The sequence below is a fragment of the Giraffa tippelskirchi genome, chromosome 10 (assembly GCF_054371585.1).
Source record: "Giraffa tippelskirchi isolate mGirTip1 chromosome 10, T2T-mGirTip1v1.2.pri, whole genome shotgun sequence".
In the NCBI taxonomy this organism is placed as follows: Eukaryota; Metazoa; Chordata; class Mammalia; order Artiodactyla; family Giraffidae; genus Giraffa; species Giraffa tippelskirchi.
The window spans coordinates 61,061,774-61,078,282 of record NC_137284.1 but is presented as its reverse complement, the minus strand read 5'-3'; the positions used below and the strand labels follow the sequence as shown (position 1 = coordinate 61,078,282).

The 16,509-nt window shown below is 43.1% G+C and overlaps 1 protein-coding gene across 6 annotated transcripts in view; it reads left to right on the top strand.

Annotated features, from left to right (window-relative positions):
* Positions 1–16,509, top strand: part of SLC25A13 (solute carrier family 25 member 13) — a 240,920-nt gene that overhangs the window by 205,968 nt on the left and 18,443 nt on the right. For 3 of the 6 annotated variants that reach the window (XM_081531533.1, XM_081531532.1, XM_081531531.1), the window contains exons 16-18: positions 9,460–9,618; positions 9,719–9,809; positions 10,050–11,205. The exons of the other annotated variants lie outside the window; for them this stretch is intronic. In XM_081531533.1, the coding sequence (XP_081387659.1) occupies positions 9,460–9,618; positions 9,719–9,809; positions 10,050–10,236 (437 nt within the window). In that variant the 3' untranslated portion in view covers positions 10,237–11,205. Of the gene's footprint in view, positions 1–9,459; positions 9,619–9,718; positions 9,810–10,049; positions 11,206–16,509 lie in introns of those variants that run through there. 6 annotated transcript variants of the gene reach the window in all.

Below are 16,509 nucleotides of genomic sequence, written 5' to 3'. Positions count from 1 at the left end.
CCACGTGGCTGCTCTGTGGTTCCTTGGTGTCCTCATGCCATGGCCGCTGGCTTCCCCCAGAGCAAGATGAGGGAGGGACAGGAGAGAAGAAGAGAAAACAAAGCAGAAGCTGCAGTGTCTTTATGAACAGTCGCAGCCCTTCATTTCCACACTGTCCTATTGGTCATCCTGATCAGCCTCTGTAGTGTCACGGAGACAACAGAGAGGCAGAGGTCAGAGCATCAGGAGGGGAAGAGCACTGAGGCCCATTGGGAGCAAGCTGCCCTGTGACCATGGAAGGTTTCCTTCCCTCTTACTGTCCACCTCCCCTTCCCTGTAAGACAGGATGATATATAAGACAGAGGTCTTCGCTGGTTTTTTTTCTTGAAAGGACACATCAGCCACAAAGCTTGATGATCTTGTATATTCCACAAAACTGTATCAACTGTGTAAGGAGAACTGAGCTACTTCCTTAATTTCATAACAAATATCAGAAGCCAAGGCAAATGTCATGACCTCCAGTCTCATTAAAATTAAGAAGGTTTTGGTTACCCTGTTTTTGAGCCTTGTTTTGGAGGTTCCAGTCAATGTGGTAAACATGAAAGGGAAGTAACAGTCATAAGTATTAGAAGAAATGAGTCTGTCATTATTTGAAAATGATTGTTTACCTGAAAATCCAAATTAAAATACCTAAAAATGTATCGGGAGAGGACATATTGATGGGATGCATAGTCACGAAGCCCAGGGAGTAGGTAGGTCCCAAGGCCAAAGTGATCTTTGTTGTCATTAAGAGAAAGGAGGAAATCTGATCTCAAAATAAGCTGTAAGGAATAGTAATTGACTGCTAACTTATTTTTTATGAGAAATGTCTCAGTACTATTTTTATGTGACATAATACACATTTTTATACAAAATGTAATTTTTATATTTTATACTTAAGTTGGTCTCTTACACAGGCTGCATATATTTTTTGTTGGACAATGCTATTATACATAAGATCCATCTGGGTTCGGTGAATATGATTTTCCCCTTTTATGTCTTGACAGGAAATTCAGTTATTCAGTAAGTATTACCTGACTTTCTCCAAAAACTTTGATTTGATTTAAAGTTAGATTGCTTTAGTAATATATAACTTTTTAACAAGTGGTTGTTGGTATCTTAAAATATAGAGAATATTACAATTTTTTAGGTCTACGTATATCTGGTTATAAACTTGGAAGATCTTTAAATACTGGGAACATCTCCATTAATTCACAGGATTGAGTTAAGACTAATGGATATTTGAATTTATGTTCATTAGCCAAATGCTTCATATGTCAGAAGGTGAGGGTTGAGGCCAGGGACCTGAAATTGAGGAACCAAAGTCTCATTCACTCTAATTAAATGTTGCTTTTTTGATTAAAGAAGGGCATTTCAAAATGCTTTATGGATAATATCAAATGAAGGATATCTAATACTTATCAGATATTACAGAGCAGCTCATCCCAGAGGGTCTCAATTTCAGAGTGGTGAGGTAGAGGAACAAGTCAGACTGCAGTGATGGTCCTGTGATCGTTGAATTAACTAGTTTAAGTAGTAATTCAGAAATATCTTTAACAACTGTTCAAAGTACAGATACAGGAGAGTTATGAGTGTGACTGATCGTGATGCTTTCACAAATATATTAGAAGAATTAAGTTAGGAGAAAAGTACCATTGGCACATAATTATATAAAAGATAACAATTTTTAAATTATGTGGACATAAAGCTTAAGATAATTTAAAAGCAATTCTTAGATCCTTAAAAAAAAAAAAGGAGAGAAGTTGGATCAAGGTAATGGACTGAGCATGTTCATCCATCTTGCCTCCCAAATACCTCAAAATGTTAGAAAATAGTTTTTATAAGTCCTTATTAGTACCAGCCTTCAGGAGACAGGAACCAAAACTTGAAATGAGAAAAAAATGCCATATAGCCCAAACCACAGGCAGGAGAAGCTGCTTTTATTAATGTCAGATCAGTTCAGTTCAGTTCAGTCGCTCAGTACGTCTGACTCTTTGCGACCCCATGGACTGCAGTACGCCAGGCTTCCCTGTCTATCACCAACTCCTGGAATTTACAACTCATGTCCATTGAGCCGGTGATGCCATCCAACCATCTCATCCTCTGTCATCCCTTTCTCCTCCTGCCTTCAATCTTTCCCAGCATCAGGGTCTTTTCAAATGAGTCAGCTATTCACATCAGGTGGCCAAAGTATTGGAGTTTCAGCTTCAGCATCAGTCCTTTCAATGAATATTCAGGACTGATCTCCTTTAGGATGGACTGGTTGGATCTCCTTGCTGCCCAAGGGACTCAAGAGTCTTCTGCAGCACCACAGTTCAAAAGCATCAATTCTTCAGCGCTCAGCTTTCTTTATATTCCAACTCTCAAATCCATACATGACAACTGGAAAAACCATAGCTTTGACTAGATGGAACTTTGTTGGCAAAGTAATGTCTCTGCTTTTTAATATGCTGTCTAGGTTGGTCATAACTTTTCTTCCAAGGAGAAAGTGTCTTAATTTCATGGCTGCAGTCACCATCTGCAGTGATTTTGGAGCCCAAAAAAATAGTCTGTCACTGTTTCCATTGAATTGTTTCCAGTCTGATTTGGAACAGACTGGTTCCAAATTGGGAAAGGAGTATGTCAAGGCTGTGTATTGTCACCCTGCTTATTTAACTTATATGCAGAGTACATCATGAGAAATGTTGGACTGGATGAAGCACAAGCTGGAATCAAGACTGCCGGGAGAAATATCAATAACCTCAGATATGCAGATGACACCACACTTATGGCAGAAAGCAAAGAAGTAAAGAGCCTCTTGATGAAAGTGAAAGAGGAGAGTGAAAAAGTTGGCTTAACACTCAACATTCAGAAAACTAAGATCATGGCATCTGGTCCCATCACTTCATGGCAGATAGATGGGGAAACAGTGGAAACGGTGGCTGACTTTATTTTTTGGGGCTCCAAAATCACTGCAGATGGTGGCTGCAGCCATGAAATTAAAAGACGCTTGCTCCTTGGAAGAAAAGTTATGACCAACCTAGACAGCATATTAAAAAACAGAGACATTACTTTACCAACAAAGTTCTGTCTAGTCAAAGCTATGGTTTTTCTAGTAGTCATGTATGGATGTGAGAGTTGGAATATAAAGAAAGCTGAGTGCTGAAGAATTGATGCTTTTGAACTGTGGTGTTGGAGAAGACTCTTGAGAGTCCCTTGGACTGCAAGGAGATCCAACCAGTCCATCCTAAAGGAGATCAGTCCTGAATATTCATTGGAAGGACTGATGCTGAAGCTGAAACTCCAATACTTTGGCCACCTGATGTGAAGAACTGACTCATTGGAAAAGACCCTGATGCTGGGAAAGATTGAAGGCGGGAGGAGACGGGGACGACAGAGGATGAGATGGTTGGATGGCATCACCGACTCAATGGACCTGAGTCTGAGTAAACTCTGGGAGTTTGTGATGGACAGGGAAGCCTGGCGTGCTGCAGTCCATGGGGTGGCAAAGATTCGGAAATGACTGAGCCACTGAACTGAACTATTTCCATTGTTTCCCCATCTATTTGCCATGAAGTGATGGGACCAGTTGCCATGATCTTAGTTTTCTGAATGTTTAGTTTTAAGCCAACTTTTTCACTCTGCTCTTTCACTTTCATCAAGAGGCTCTTTAGTTCTTCTTCACTTTCTGCCATAAGTGTGGTGTCATCTGCATATCTGAGGTTATTGATATTTCTCCCGGCAGTCTTGATTCCAGCTTGTGCTTCATCCAGTCCAACATTTCTCATGATGTACTCTGCATATAAATTAAATAAGCAAGGTGAAAATATATAGCCTTGATGTACTCGTTTCCCGATTTTGAACCAGTCTGTTGCTCCATGTGCAGTTCTAGCTGTTGCTTCTTGACCTGCATACAGATTTCTCAGGAGACAGATCAGGTGGTCTGGTATTGCCATCTCTTTAAGAATTTTCCACAATGTATTGTGATCCACACAGTCAAAGGCTTTGGCATAGTCAATAAAGCAGAAATAGATGTTTTTCTGGAACTCTCTTGCTTTTTCGATGATCTAGCAGATGTTGGCAATTTGATCTCTGGTTCCTCTGCCTTTTCCAAAACCCGCTTGAACATCTGGAAGTTCACGGTTCATGTATAGCTGAAGCCTGGCTTGGAGAATTTTGAGCATTACTTTACTAGCCTGTGAGATGAGTGCAATTGTGCAGTAGTTTGAGCATTCTTTGGCATTGCCTTTCTTTGGGATTGGAATGAGAACTGACGTTTCCAGTCCTGTGGCCACTGCTGAGTTTTCCAAATTTGCTGGCATATTGAGTGCAGCACTTTCACAGCATCATCTTTAAGGATTTGAAATAGCTCAGCTGGAATTCCATCACCTCCACTAGTTTTGTTCGTAGTGATGCTTCCTAAGGCCCACTTGACTTCACATTCCAGGAGGTCTGGCTCTAGGTGAGTGATCACACCATTGTGGTTATCTGTGTCATGAAGATCTTTCTTGTATAATTCTTCTGTCTATTCTTGCCACCTCTTCTTAATATCTTCTGCTTCAGTTAGGTCCATACCATTTCTGTCCTTTATTGTGAGATCAGCACCAGATAATTTTAACCTCCACGTTCACAATGGATAAAATGCCTGGGGTGTGGGAGGGAGGTTGTAGGGTAAATGGTTAACTGGAGTTAAGAAACTGCATTTACTACAGGAAGATAGGCTTGCTCCTGTCTCTTCTCCTTTTTATGTGAAGCTTCGGGCAATATTTGAATCCCGACCAAAAGCCCAGAGCTGTGTCCTAAAGATAGGAAGCCCTTGCCTGGAGAGGGCAGTTGTAAAGAACGGAGAGCAGGGCAAGGTTTATGGTAATTCCAGACCTTTACCACAGTTGCAGAGGAAAAAAAAAAAAAAAATGAACTAATGGCAGCTCTTCCAAAGAAGGGTGGGAAATAATTCCTTCTACTTCCAGCATGAAGCACCCCACGTGGCAGGATTTGGAAGGTCCCTGCCCTGCGGTGAAGTGAAATGAAAGTCACTCAGTCGTGTCCGACTTTTTGCCACCCCATAGACTATACAGTCCTTGGAATTCTCCAGGCCAGAATACTGGAGTGGGTAGCCTTTCCCTTCTCCACGGGATCTTCCCAACACAGGGATCGGCTTATCTTTAACTCCTGTCCAGTTGCCAGGCCTCACCCACTTCACAAAACCTGTGAACGGACCGCCCTCCATTCAGGAGCCCTGTGGGAGAGGCTGACCCGGGTTCGGTGGGAGCCGTCCACAGCACTCATCAGCCTTTGAACTTGAATGGCAGTAGACGGCCAGGGGTCCTCAGACAAGAAGAAGCACTAAGCTAAGTAAACGGAAGAATGACAGAGAAAACAAGCAATTCAGGGAACAGAGGAGAACTTCTAAGAACTATAATTAAGGTCCTCAGATTTGAAAGAAACAACCAGTCAGGAAGCTTTCTCAAAAGTTAATGAAAAGATGGCTAGAATTAAAAATCCATAGAAAAACACCAGATTTGACACATGGGAAATAAAGGCAATGGAGGAAACAAACAGAACCCTGTAGAATGTGGATCACAAATGGGGCTTCCCAGGTGGCTCAGTGATGAAGAATCCACCTGCAATGCCAGAGATGCAGGTTCGATCCCTGGGTCAGGGAGATGCCCTGGAGGAGGAAATGGCAACCCACTCCAGTGTTCTTGCCTGGGAAATCCCATGGACAGAAGGAGCCTGATGCGCTACGGTCCGTGGGGTCGCAAAGAGTCAGACATGACTGAGCAACTATACATGGATCACAAATATAGAGATGAGAAATAACAAGATTTAAGAGATATTGGAAGATGAACCCAGGAGGTCTAACGTCTGTTTAATAGGACTTACCAAGGGAGAAGTGTAAGGAAAAGAGGACAGAAAACCAACCAGTAATGGAAGACTGGCTCCGCATCCATGGTGCCGGATTCCCTCATAACCCGAGGAGGGGAGCACGTGAACCGCAGTCTCCTTCCCAGTGGGCGCACTCGCCTTCAGGAGTGGGTGCCAGTCCCAAGGTGGTCCCTCCTAGCCAGGGCTCAGGGACCCCCACAGACCTCTGGGATGCAAAATGTAAGTGAATTTAAGAAAGAGGAGAATGTGGTATATATAAAACTGAGCAAATAAAGGTTAAATCCTAGAGTCGGTCTGAATAACTGCTCACTTTGGTTTGTGTTTTTTATCCAGGAAGGATCACTGGGAGCCAGGTAACAGAAAGGAGGACAAAGTTGGGGGGGAGGGTGCGGTGCCAGGTCCTCAACTTGCAGAGAGGATGTCAGGGCTCATCAGTTGCACACACTGGAACGGTCACACCTGTGCAGCAAACACATATTGTCCAGTTGAACTGAGTCAGGAAAGGGTCAAATCAAAAGGGAAACACCTAGAAGTAGAGAAAATAAAAAGTCACCCCAACTCAGGATGGCCGAAATCGCCTCTGAGCCACAGCTGAATGCCTTCAGTGCCCCCAGTGAAAGCAGCACTTTTAGCTAAGTTGTGAAAGGAAATCTAGTCATCTGAAGTTTGAGAAAACAGTGACATAGAAAGATGGAAAGAGAATGGATGGAAAAATATGTACCCGGCAAATACCAATGATAAGCAAGTGTAGCAATATTAATGTCAAACTGAATGGAATTCAGGGTTTAAAAACAGCATTCAGAAGCACAGAGGCGTATTTCACACTTACGTAAAATTCACCAAGGAGCCTCACTGTAGTATCAACATAATGTTGTCTTATAAAACCTCAAGTTAGAAGTATGACGACAATGTGATATTTTCTCCTTCTAAATGAAAATCTTTATGCTTTTCTTAGCAACTGATACATCACATAGATAATGTATATAAAGGTGCAAAGGGATTTTGGCAAACTCTTAACCTTGATTCCCAAATAAATAGCTGTTAACTTTGTGTCCCATAAACAGAGAAGGACTTTTTTTTTTTTTTTTTACAAATACTAATGGAATATTTGTTAAAATTAAGGATGACTTTTTTTTTTGGTCTTACAATATCTGTTATTGGTCTTTGCTGGGGTCCTTTTTTTTGAGGTACAGGTTGTATGTAGTATTATATAAGTTTCATATGTACAGCATAGTGATTCACAATTTTTAAAGGTTATATTCCATTTGTAATTATTGTAAAATACTGGCTACATCCCCTGTGTTATACAATATGTCCTTGTACCAAAGTTGTACTTTGCCAATCATGCTTTCTTTTTGTGGTAAACAAACTTCTACTCTCTAGCTACTGGGCACCCCCTTAAAGAGTTATGATTATTTTGATTGGCTGGAGAACATCCTTGTCATACAGAGTAGGTGGTCCGAAGATCTCATCATATGTCTCATCACTGAAGCATCAGGTGGGAGGCAGGTCCACTCCCTGTTTCCTAGCCTCCTCTTGCTCTCCTGTCTTTGGGACCAGAGAAAACTTGACCTCTTGATCAGCATCATCTTATCCTTAAGCAAGCCGAGAGAAACCAGGCAAATTTGCTCCGAGTCTTTTCCATCCCTGATCCCCCAAATCAAATCAACACATGTCCGGGAACCAAGCTTTTCCCAGTAAATGCTGCCTTCCTGGCCTAGCTGTGGAGCAGCCTGATGTTCTCCAGGTGAATTTAGCAAGTCTCCACACCAGAAATCCCGTCCACAGGGATGTACTCCGCCCCTCCGCAGCCCTAGCAGCCATCCTCCAGGGAGGGGTGGGAGCTGGGGATGGAGAAGATGCGAGTCATGTGCAGGCCGCCCTGTTTCCAGCACCCGCCCCTACTCCACACGCACACCCACACACCAATCAGCTTTGCCAGACAACTTATTAAACATCTTACACGTTTCCCTTAGCATTTTTATTCCACTGATCAGTGTCTTTCCTCCCTGCCCTCCCCAATATTTCTCTTTTTTCATAGCAAGTAGCTATTTATGAAAACTACCCTAACTGAAGGAAACTTGTTACCCATTTTATTGCTTGTACGTCTTTCACAGTCACACTCTGCCATGCCTGCCCACCCTTGTAAGGAGGATTTTATTACATGTCTAAAGCAGACAGCCTTGCTAAACTCTTTCTAAACCAGGAAGTGAAACAAAATTGGTGGTGTGAACACAGTGGGTTTCTAAGCATTTTTCATGTTTCCTTCCATTATGTCGGAGGATAAATTCCTGGCTTGAAGTTAAAATAATTCCTCTAAGCTAATAGGAAATTCAGTATGACTTATCCAGTGAAGCACTGGATATAAAGCAAGCTTTTTCACATGCAAAGATGCCATGTGTTTCATAAAAACTGTTCAGATGAATGGTTGAGGAGCCTCAGGAAAGATGGAAGAGGAGAAGATACAGCTTAGCGATATAAATGCAAACGTGTACTATGCGGATTCCCCCCGGGCACACACGCAAACCCTGTAACTTTAAAGCTGTCTCTTAGAAGGATGAGATGGAGCTGTGAGCCAGACCACGTTGGTTTGGACCGAAATTCTTACAGAATTATTAAGCCTTAAAAAAAGCAAAGGAGATTTATGCATCTGCATTTGACCAATTTGGTTTGGAATAGGTTCATAATGGAAAAGTAATAAAACCATAAGAGACAGTGTCTTCTGAGTACAGTCTCGCTTTTAAAAAATCTAAACATGGGCTGCCCCAGTTTGGATAAAATGACTGTCGAAAAATTTCCCATTGGTAATTTTGGGAGGGTTTTTTTTGTTGTTGTTGTTGTTATTTCTTTTTCATTGATTATCAGCCAGTATAAATTTTAAGATTTCTGGCAGATATTTTTTTCTGGAGATGTCAGTCATAGGAAAGAGGAATCCTAAAGTATTAATCTGTGGGTGCCTCCCCCTCAGGTAACCCCCCGCTTCACACATGCGTACACACACACACACACACACAATGTTTGTTTAGCTATCAGTAAAGTCTTTTCTGGTGTAACCAGAGAGGTTAGGGTTTGGAGGGTACGAGTGGTTGAATGTGTGTGAGAAAGCGCCTCCGGTGACTGCCAACAGCCACAGAGAAGCAGGAAGAGGAAATGGATAACAAGCTTCACCTCTGAAAAATCAGACCCAATAACTCTGATTTCAAAAGGAAGGCAAAAAAAAAAAAAAGGTAAAAAGACAACAACAAAAAAACCCCCAAATCTTTCTCCATTTGTTTTCAACCACTTGAAGTTGTACTGATATACAATTCCTTGAGACCGTGTAAGAATATAAGCGTAACAAATGGAGGTTGGTGGTCTGGAGAAGGAGAGGCGAGGCGTGTGCTCCATTAGGTGTGTTGGGGCCTCCGTGCCTGCGGACGAGAGTCACAGCTGTATTTCCCAGAGGCGACAGCGCACAGGCATTTGACTCGATCCCATCCTTAACTTCCTTTCCACGGCTGGCAGTTCACAGCACAGGTACCTTTACACAGTGAGAACGTGACCCGACTGCAAAGGTGTTGTCTTTTCTGGCAGGTATGCCTGCAGCCTCACTAGTGACCCCTGCTGATGTTATCAAGACGCGATTACAGGTGGCCGCCAGGGCTGGCCAGACCACTTACAGCGGAGTGATAGACTGCTTTAGGAAGATCCTGCAAGAGGAAGGCCCAAAAGCTTTGTGGAAAGGAGCTGGCGGTATGGAAATAATTTGCTCTTAATTAAACCTTTGGTATCAGGTGAATTTTTAAAATCTTAACCGTGTCTGTCATCTCCTGTTCTCCCCCCCACCCCCAAGCTCGTGTGTTTCGGTCCTCCCCGCAGTTTGGTGTGACTTTGCTGACCTACGAATTGCTCCAGCGATGGTTCTACATTGATTTCGGAGGAGTGTAAGTATCTTGCTAAACTTCAGCTGCTTCTAATACTCTGTCGTCATCCAGAAAGGTATGTCCTTTCAGATGTAGGAAAATACTGAAATCATGTTGTCAGATTCATTTCAAAAGGGAACATACAAGTAACCAGAATTCCACAACTCCTCTATGATTCAGATGTTAGCAGTTTTTGAATGTTGTTTTTTACCAAGTTAAACAAAACCCCTCAGATTCTCACCCTATTTTCCCTTCTTGTAGGAAACCCATGGGATCAGAGCCAGCTCCTAAATCCAGGATCACCCTGCCTGCTCCCAATCCCGATCACGTTGGGGGCTACAAACTGGCAGTTGCAACATTTGCAGGGATTGAAAACAAATTTGGACTCTACCTACCTCTCTTCAAGTCGTCAGCATCTACCTCACAAGCCATGGGTGGAGGCCCGTAGGAGGCCTGGCACCGGGCCGTCGCGGCGTCTCTGCTGTGACTGTTGGAGAGAACACCCCATCTCAACGGAAACACTTCATGCCTTTCACTTCCATCTCCTGTTTAAATTCAAGTCGAGGCTTTTGATAAGGTGAAATCATTCGTTTCTCTGTGTGTTTTCCTAACTAGATCGTTGTGAAATTATTCATAATTGTTCTTTGGGCCTCTTCTCACAAACCTGTGCTTGTACCTGCCATCTGCTGGGACTTGGTCAACATTAACCTGATCTGGAAGAAGAAGGAAGTCTGAATAGAAATTAGAACTATTCTCCTCAGATTAGGATTACAGCCCAGAAGAAGCTCCTGAGAAGCAATCATGGTCCTCCGAGCAAGTGTTCCCGTGTCTCTCTAACCTGGTAGGAAACTGGGTGCATATTTACAAAAAGTGAAAAAAACACTGGAAGAAATGAAGACATTATCAGAAATAGCCAGCCTGGCTTCAGGTTCTAAACACACACTAATTCTGACTCTGGATTATATTATGAAGCTTTGATGTGAAACATGTTGTTTTGTAATGAAAACCACATTGAAGATGTTTAATAATCATATTCTGTTACTGGTACTCAGGCTACCAAGGGGAAGTCTTTGTACTTTGGAGAAAGTACTCTTGGCTCTGCACTCGACAGACAGAGAAACCCAGAGACACAGCACCTCTCCTGACGTGGGATGACTGCTCGTAGGAGGCACATGTGCTGACCACTGCCTGTTTCAATAAACACTGTAGAAAAACGCATGCCCTCTGTTACTGATACCTGCCCTCGCCCCCTCCCAGTCCTCTGTAATTGACATCCATTTGCTCTTAAAATCCATTTTATCTTGAATCATGGAAAGATACATTGTAATACGCATTTTTATTTAATTTGTGGTGCCTCGAACAATAGTCAGAAGGCTCGTGTGTTTGTGAAGAAGGAAATAAACTATTTTTAAAGCTACTGAGTGTTTTTGCTCTTGTTACGTCATGTGGCAAATGACTGCAATAGTGGTCATTATTGGACTCTCCGTGCTTCATATTGAGGGTGACTTGTTCATATCAGCATGGGTTTGTCTTTCTGGTCTCTCAAGGTGATATGTACCCGCGTCTTCAGTATGCCAGTGATCAGTGTGAATAAGAGAGGCTATTTATGTTTGATCCCAGATGAGTGAGGAACCTAGCAAACTGGCACTTGCTCTAATCATCCTCAGTGCTTTCTGTACTTTCTCATTGTGAGAATTAATATCAAGTTTCACTGGAGGTTGGGCATGAAAACTGGTACAAAATGGCAATGGTATCTTCTAATCTTCTCTGACTCTCCCTCATACCAAAACCATGGACCACTGTGTGCCACCTTTGGTCATATTTGACCAACACTGTAATGTCCAGGGGAAAGGTGTTAGTCTTGAACAGAATTTCGGGCTCTTCTAAGGCTGCAGTTGTGCTCCTAAGTTATTTATTGTCAGTTGACTTTGAACTTCTTATGTCTCCAAAATTTGCCTCCAGAAGAGAGCCATTTTTCAGTTTCTGTCTTGCTGTAGGTCAGCAGGTTGACATTCAGAGTTACTGTTCAAAATTGGAAAGTGTAAAAACCATCTGAGTCCGCTTTGTTGTTGTTATTTGGGGTTTTTTTTTTTTTTTTCAGTGAACAAAAGCTTTGTTATTCTTACCAGAAATAGGACAGATATATACATGGCTCCCTCATGGTTTTGGTTTGGCAAACACCAAAGAGAATCCCCTCCATCTTCCTGAGCTTGCCCCACCCCCCGCCCAATCCCTTTCTCAGTGTGACAAGTAACATTTATATTTTAATCTCCAAGACCAGTCACAAGACTCCACATGTCATAGAAATTTAGGTGGTGTTACAGTAACACAGCACTCAAGCTTTGATATTTTGTGTAGAGAAGAGCCCCCTGAGTATAAACCCTGCGTTTCTTTTTTTCAACTGCTTGAAATTTTATGGAAGATCAGATTTTCCAGGTATAAATACTGACCCAGATCTCAAGACATGGTGCGTTGCCCTGCTTGCTGCTGTTTTAATATTTGCTTATTCATTTGACTGCTCTGGGGTCTTAGTTGCAGCATGTGGGCTCTAGTTCCCTGACCAGGGATCGAACCTGGGCCCCCTGCATTGGGAGCTCAGAGCCTTAGCCACTGAACCACCAGGGAAGTCCTTCTGCTTGCTTCTTTAGGAGCTGTTGCATCTGGTGGGAGAGCATCTTGGCTTCCCTTAGTCCTACCTGGAGCCAAGGATGATTCTCTTTAGTAAAGGAGAACGCAGAGAGGTACCAGGAAGCCGAGGAGCTAGGCCCACACGGCTGTGTTTCTTTACAATCCTTGGCTTAGTCTGTTCAGGGGTAGGCAGTGACTGGAGACACTTTGAAGGAGGCCCCGTTTCCATCTGAGTTGTGCTCAGTGGGTGGTGGGACTGTGACATCCTTGAATAGGACTGCAATCACCGGGTGGTGAAAACCACGTCAAATTTGTTCTGGGTTTTCCTTCTTCCTGAAGTGACAGCACAATATTCAGCAGTGCTGTGGCCGCCGTTTCTGCAGTGGTTCTTTTCCTCCTTCACGCCAAGGGACTGAAAGCTAAGCAACTCCCACCCAAGCGGGCCAGCCTCCCCCTCCCCCCCTGGCCCTGGAGTCTCTCCCTCTGCCCCTGTCCACTCCTGATTGCTTGAGGGGGAGCAGGGGAGAGGCCTGACTTTTTTGTAGCAACTTTTTTTCTAGGAGGGGAAAAAATGTGGAGCTGACCACAGAATGAACACGCTGATTCTTGGGTTCCAACCGTGGCTGGGTTTCTTGAGGCTGGGTGGCATGCTGTCGCCAAGCTCATGCTACACCTCATAACCCACAACCATTCGCTGTACTCCCTGGGGTTGCCTTAATCCCAAGCAGCCAGGGTTGCACAGGGGAACATAAGAATCCTGGCACAGAAAGGAGTCATTTAAATGCTTATTGCATTTCAAGCTTCAGTTTTTACTTAGTGAAAATATTTACCATTGCTGGAAAACAATGTTTAAAATTTTGTTGCTTATGTGTTGTTTAATGGTGTGGCCGATGTAAACCTCAGGATGCTTACATTTTGACAGTCTTCTGGAAATGTTTAACAGCACATAACTCAGTGAGCAGGGAATAAAAACTGGGAACAAATTGTGCTTGAAACTTTGTAACCTCCCCCCGACTAGGTATTCAGCAAGGCACGTTGGAATTCTTCAGGTAGAGACAGGGAAATCTCCGGTAATGGAATTTGGTGTCTTGTAGCCCCACTTAGCAACCCTGTAGATAAACCCTAAGAGTCATCATGTGCCTTTTACCGCAGAAGCCATCCTTGTGGGGATGAATTTGTATCTTTGCCACTGAGTGAAATCCCATTTTCAGTTCAGGGTCATCAAACGCTTTCAGGATGGGGATTTTTCCAAAGATTTTTAAAAGACACATTCCCTGGTAAGAGCAGTGAAATGTTCTTTCCACAAATGGTACTGCCCTCAAAGTGTTAGTCACGTAGTCATGTCTGATTCTTTGCGACCCCATGGATTGCAGCCCACCAGGCTCCTCTGTCCATGGAATTCTCCAGGCAAGAGTACTGGAGTGGGTAGCCATTCCCTTCTCCCAAGGATTTTCCTGACCCAGGGATCGAACCCCGGTTTCCTGCATTGGAGGCAGATTGTTTACTATCTGAGCCACCAGGGAAGCCCCTGGTGGGGGTGGGGAGGGGGGTGCCTTTGTTTTACCTTTTGGGGACGACCCAACCCTCACCAAAGTGTTCTGTTTTCCATGTTATGAGGACCACGGTGGGGGGGGCATGGGGGTGCATGTTTTAAGATCTGAGGCAGAAAAGAGCATTGTCACTTGTTTCTTTAAAACAGTGGCAGTCTTTAACCTGAAAGCCCAGGTTGGGCTCCATGAGAACTGTGCCTGCGATGCTCCTTCCATAGTGCCTGGAACTTTGAGTAGGCTCTTTTCATTTGGATGGACAGATGAATAGATAGATGGATGGATGGGTTTTGAGAATTTGTTTTTCCAATTAGTAATCTCTATCATTCTCCCACTTTATAGGCCTTTTCAGTAGTGTTTTTAATGGCTGGAGTTAAAACCATAACTGAAAACAATCCTATTCTAATGTATTGTTCAGTTACTTTAGAACATCAGTTACTTTAAGTACATCTTTTATTAAAGCAACTACAGCTATGTAAATAGGTTTTAATTAGCTGGTTACTCTGAGTCAGGAACTTTCATGTAAACTATATGATCTTTAAATTTCCTAGTTGTGGTTAAAAATAAAGATTTTAAAAAATCATCCTTTTGAGGTTAGTGGTACATTAGGCTTGTACCATTAGGTACCTGAGTATATTAACATTAAAAGAGCTCTTCTTATCAATGAATGTTAATGACTTAGAACTCCTCTGCTCTTCGCTGCCTGACATCTGTAGGAGCACAGTGGCAAGTTTTCCTTTAGAAGCTGCTGAGGACAACGGGGACTCTCTTTCAGAAGGGTTTGTTTTTAGCTAATGCATTAATTGACTCCAAAAAGAGTCCAAATGGAACACTCTGCTTTCATCTGCTGGGGTAACCTAATAAAATAATGTTGTTTGTTTTTAGATTCCCGGCTGGTAAGGGGGGTTTTGCTCAAGGCAAAACCACAGTCCCCTCGAATAACTTTAGAAGGAGAGTTAAGAAGACACACTAATTGTGCCTGTCTGAGGTTTGCTTCTTCAAGGGCCCAGACACACCCCTTGCACACTGGTCTGGCCACCAGGGCTTCAGTGCCCACCGCCGAGTTGATTCTTCTGGGCTGGGCTGGGCTCCTGCCCCCGTGGAAGATGCTTGATTTTGCTGAGAGCAGTTCTTAAGGAGATTTTAAAACAGACTCAAGCTCTCGGGAACAGATTCAGGCAAGCACACTGCATATGCGATTCATCTGACCCACAGAATGGGGAAAGGGGAATTCAGGTTAATGAAAGATGACTGATTACAACAGGCTCCTTAGCTTTCATCACCCCCTCCTCCATCCTTTGCTCCTTAGCCAAGCTCTTGCTCTGGTGTGTTCCTGGCCTGCTTTCAGATAAGAGGGGGACAAGTCATCCTGCCCCAGCCTGGACTTCTTCAGCCAGTCTGAACTCATTAAAGAGTATTACACACCAGGCATGATCACATGAAACCCTTCCCACATCCGTTAAAGTAGATACTATTTTACCCCATGTGACAAATGAGGAAACCAAGACTCAGAGAGGTTAAATATCTTGCTCATGGTCCTAGCTAACAAATAAGGATGCTAAAATTTGAATCCAGGTCTGATGGCAGCCCAAGGCCCTGTTCTTTCTATATGAGCATTTCTCAACCTAGTAGAGGGAGTTCATAATGATAGTCTATGCCCAAAATTTCTTACTCTCCCCAGTTCTCAGTATCAGATGTTATCATTCCTAGCTCAGACCCGAAGGGAAGGGTGACCTCAGATTATTTACCGTTGTAAGTACATTCGCTATCTCAAGACAATTCCAGAGCTTGAGGACCAGGTGAATCCTGACAAGCCTTTTGAGGTTCATCTTAAACTATTTTACAGCCTATTAAAGTCAGTAAAGAGAAGGTTAAGGTAAACTTGAAGCATTTGCCCCACGGGTTTAAAATTGGAAGGTAATGTGGAAAAGGCAGAGATAAATTTACAAACTGTTACAGTGCAATGTGATATGACGTGAACTGAACTGGACCACCTAAAAAATCTCTACTATAATTAGAAAATGCCGTTCTTCAACAAAAGTTGGAAATAATGGAAAAGCAACTTAAAAGTAAATATCTATGGATACTTGGCCTCAAAGTGTGTCTGGAGGGAATGGAGACAGTTTACAGAATGTGGGATTTGTTGGAATTACTTTTGGACATAAAATCTCCATCACCCCTAATAGTGGAAAGTCTTGCTCTATTCCCAACAAGTTACCTGCTGTCCCTAAACTTAAAGGAGGATATCTACCAGTGCATTTTGCTACCCACTCTCCCATTCTTATATAAATGAAAGCAAATTACTGACTAACCCACACCAAAAATTTGTGGAATTTTCTTCCTGGGCAGAAGGGGTGTGTGTGTGTGTGTGTGTGTGTGTGTGTGTGTGTGTGTGTGTGTGTGTGTGTGTGTGTGTGTGTGTGTGTGTGTGTGTGTGTGTGTGTGTGTGTGTGTGTGTGTGTGTGTGTGTGTGTGTGTGTGTGTGTGTGTGTGTGTGTGTGTGTGTGTGTGTGTGTGTGTGTGTGTGTGTGTGTGTGTGTGTACAC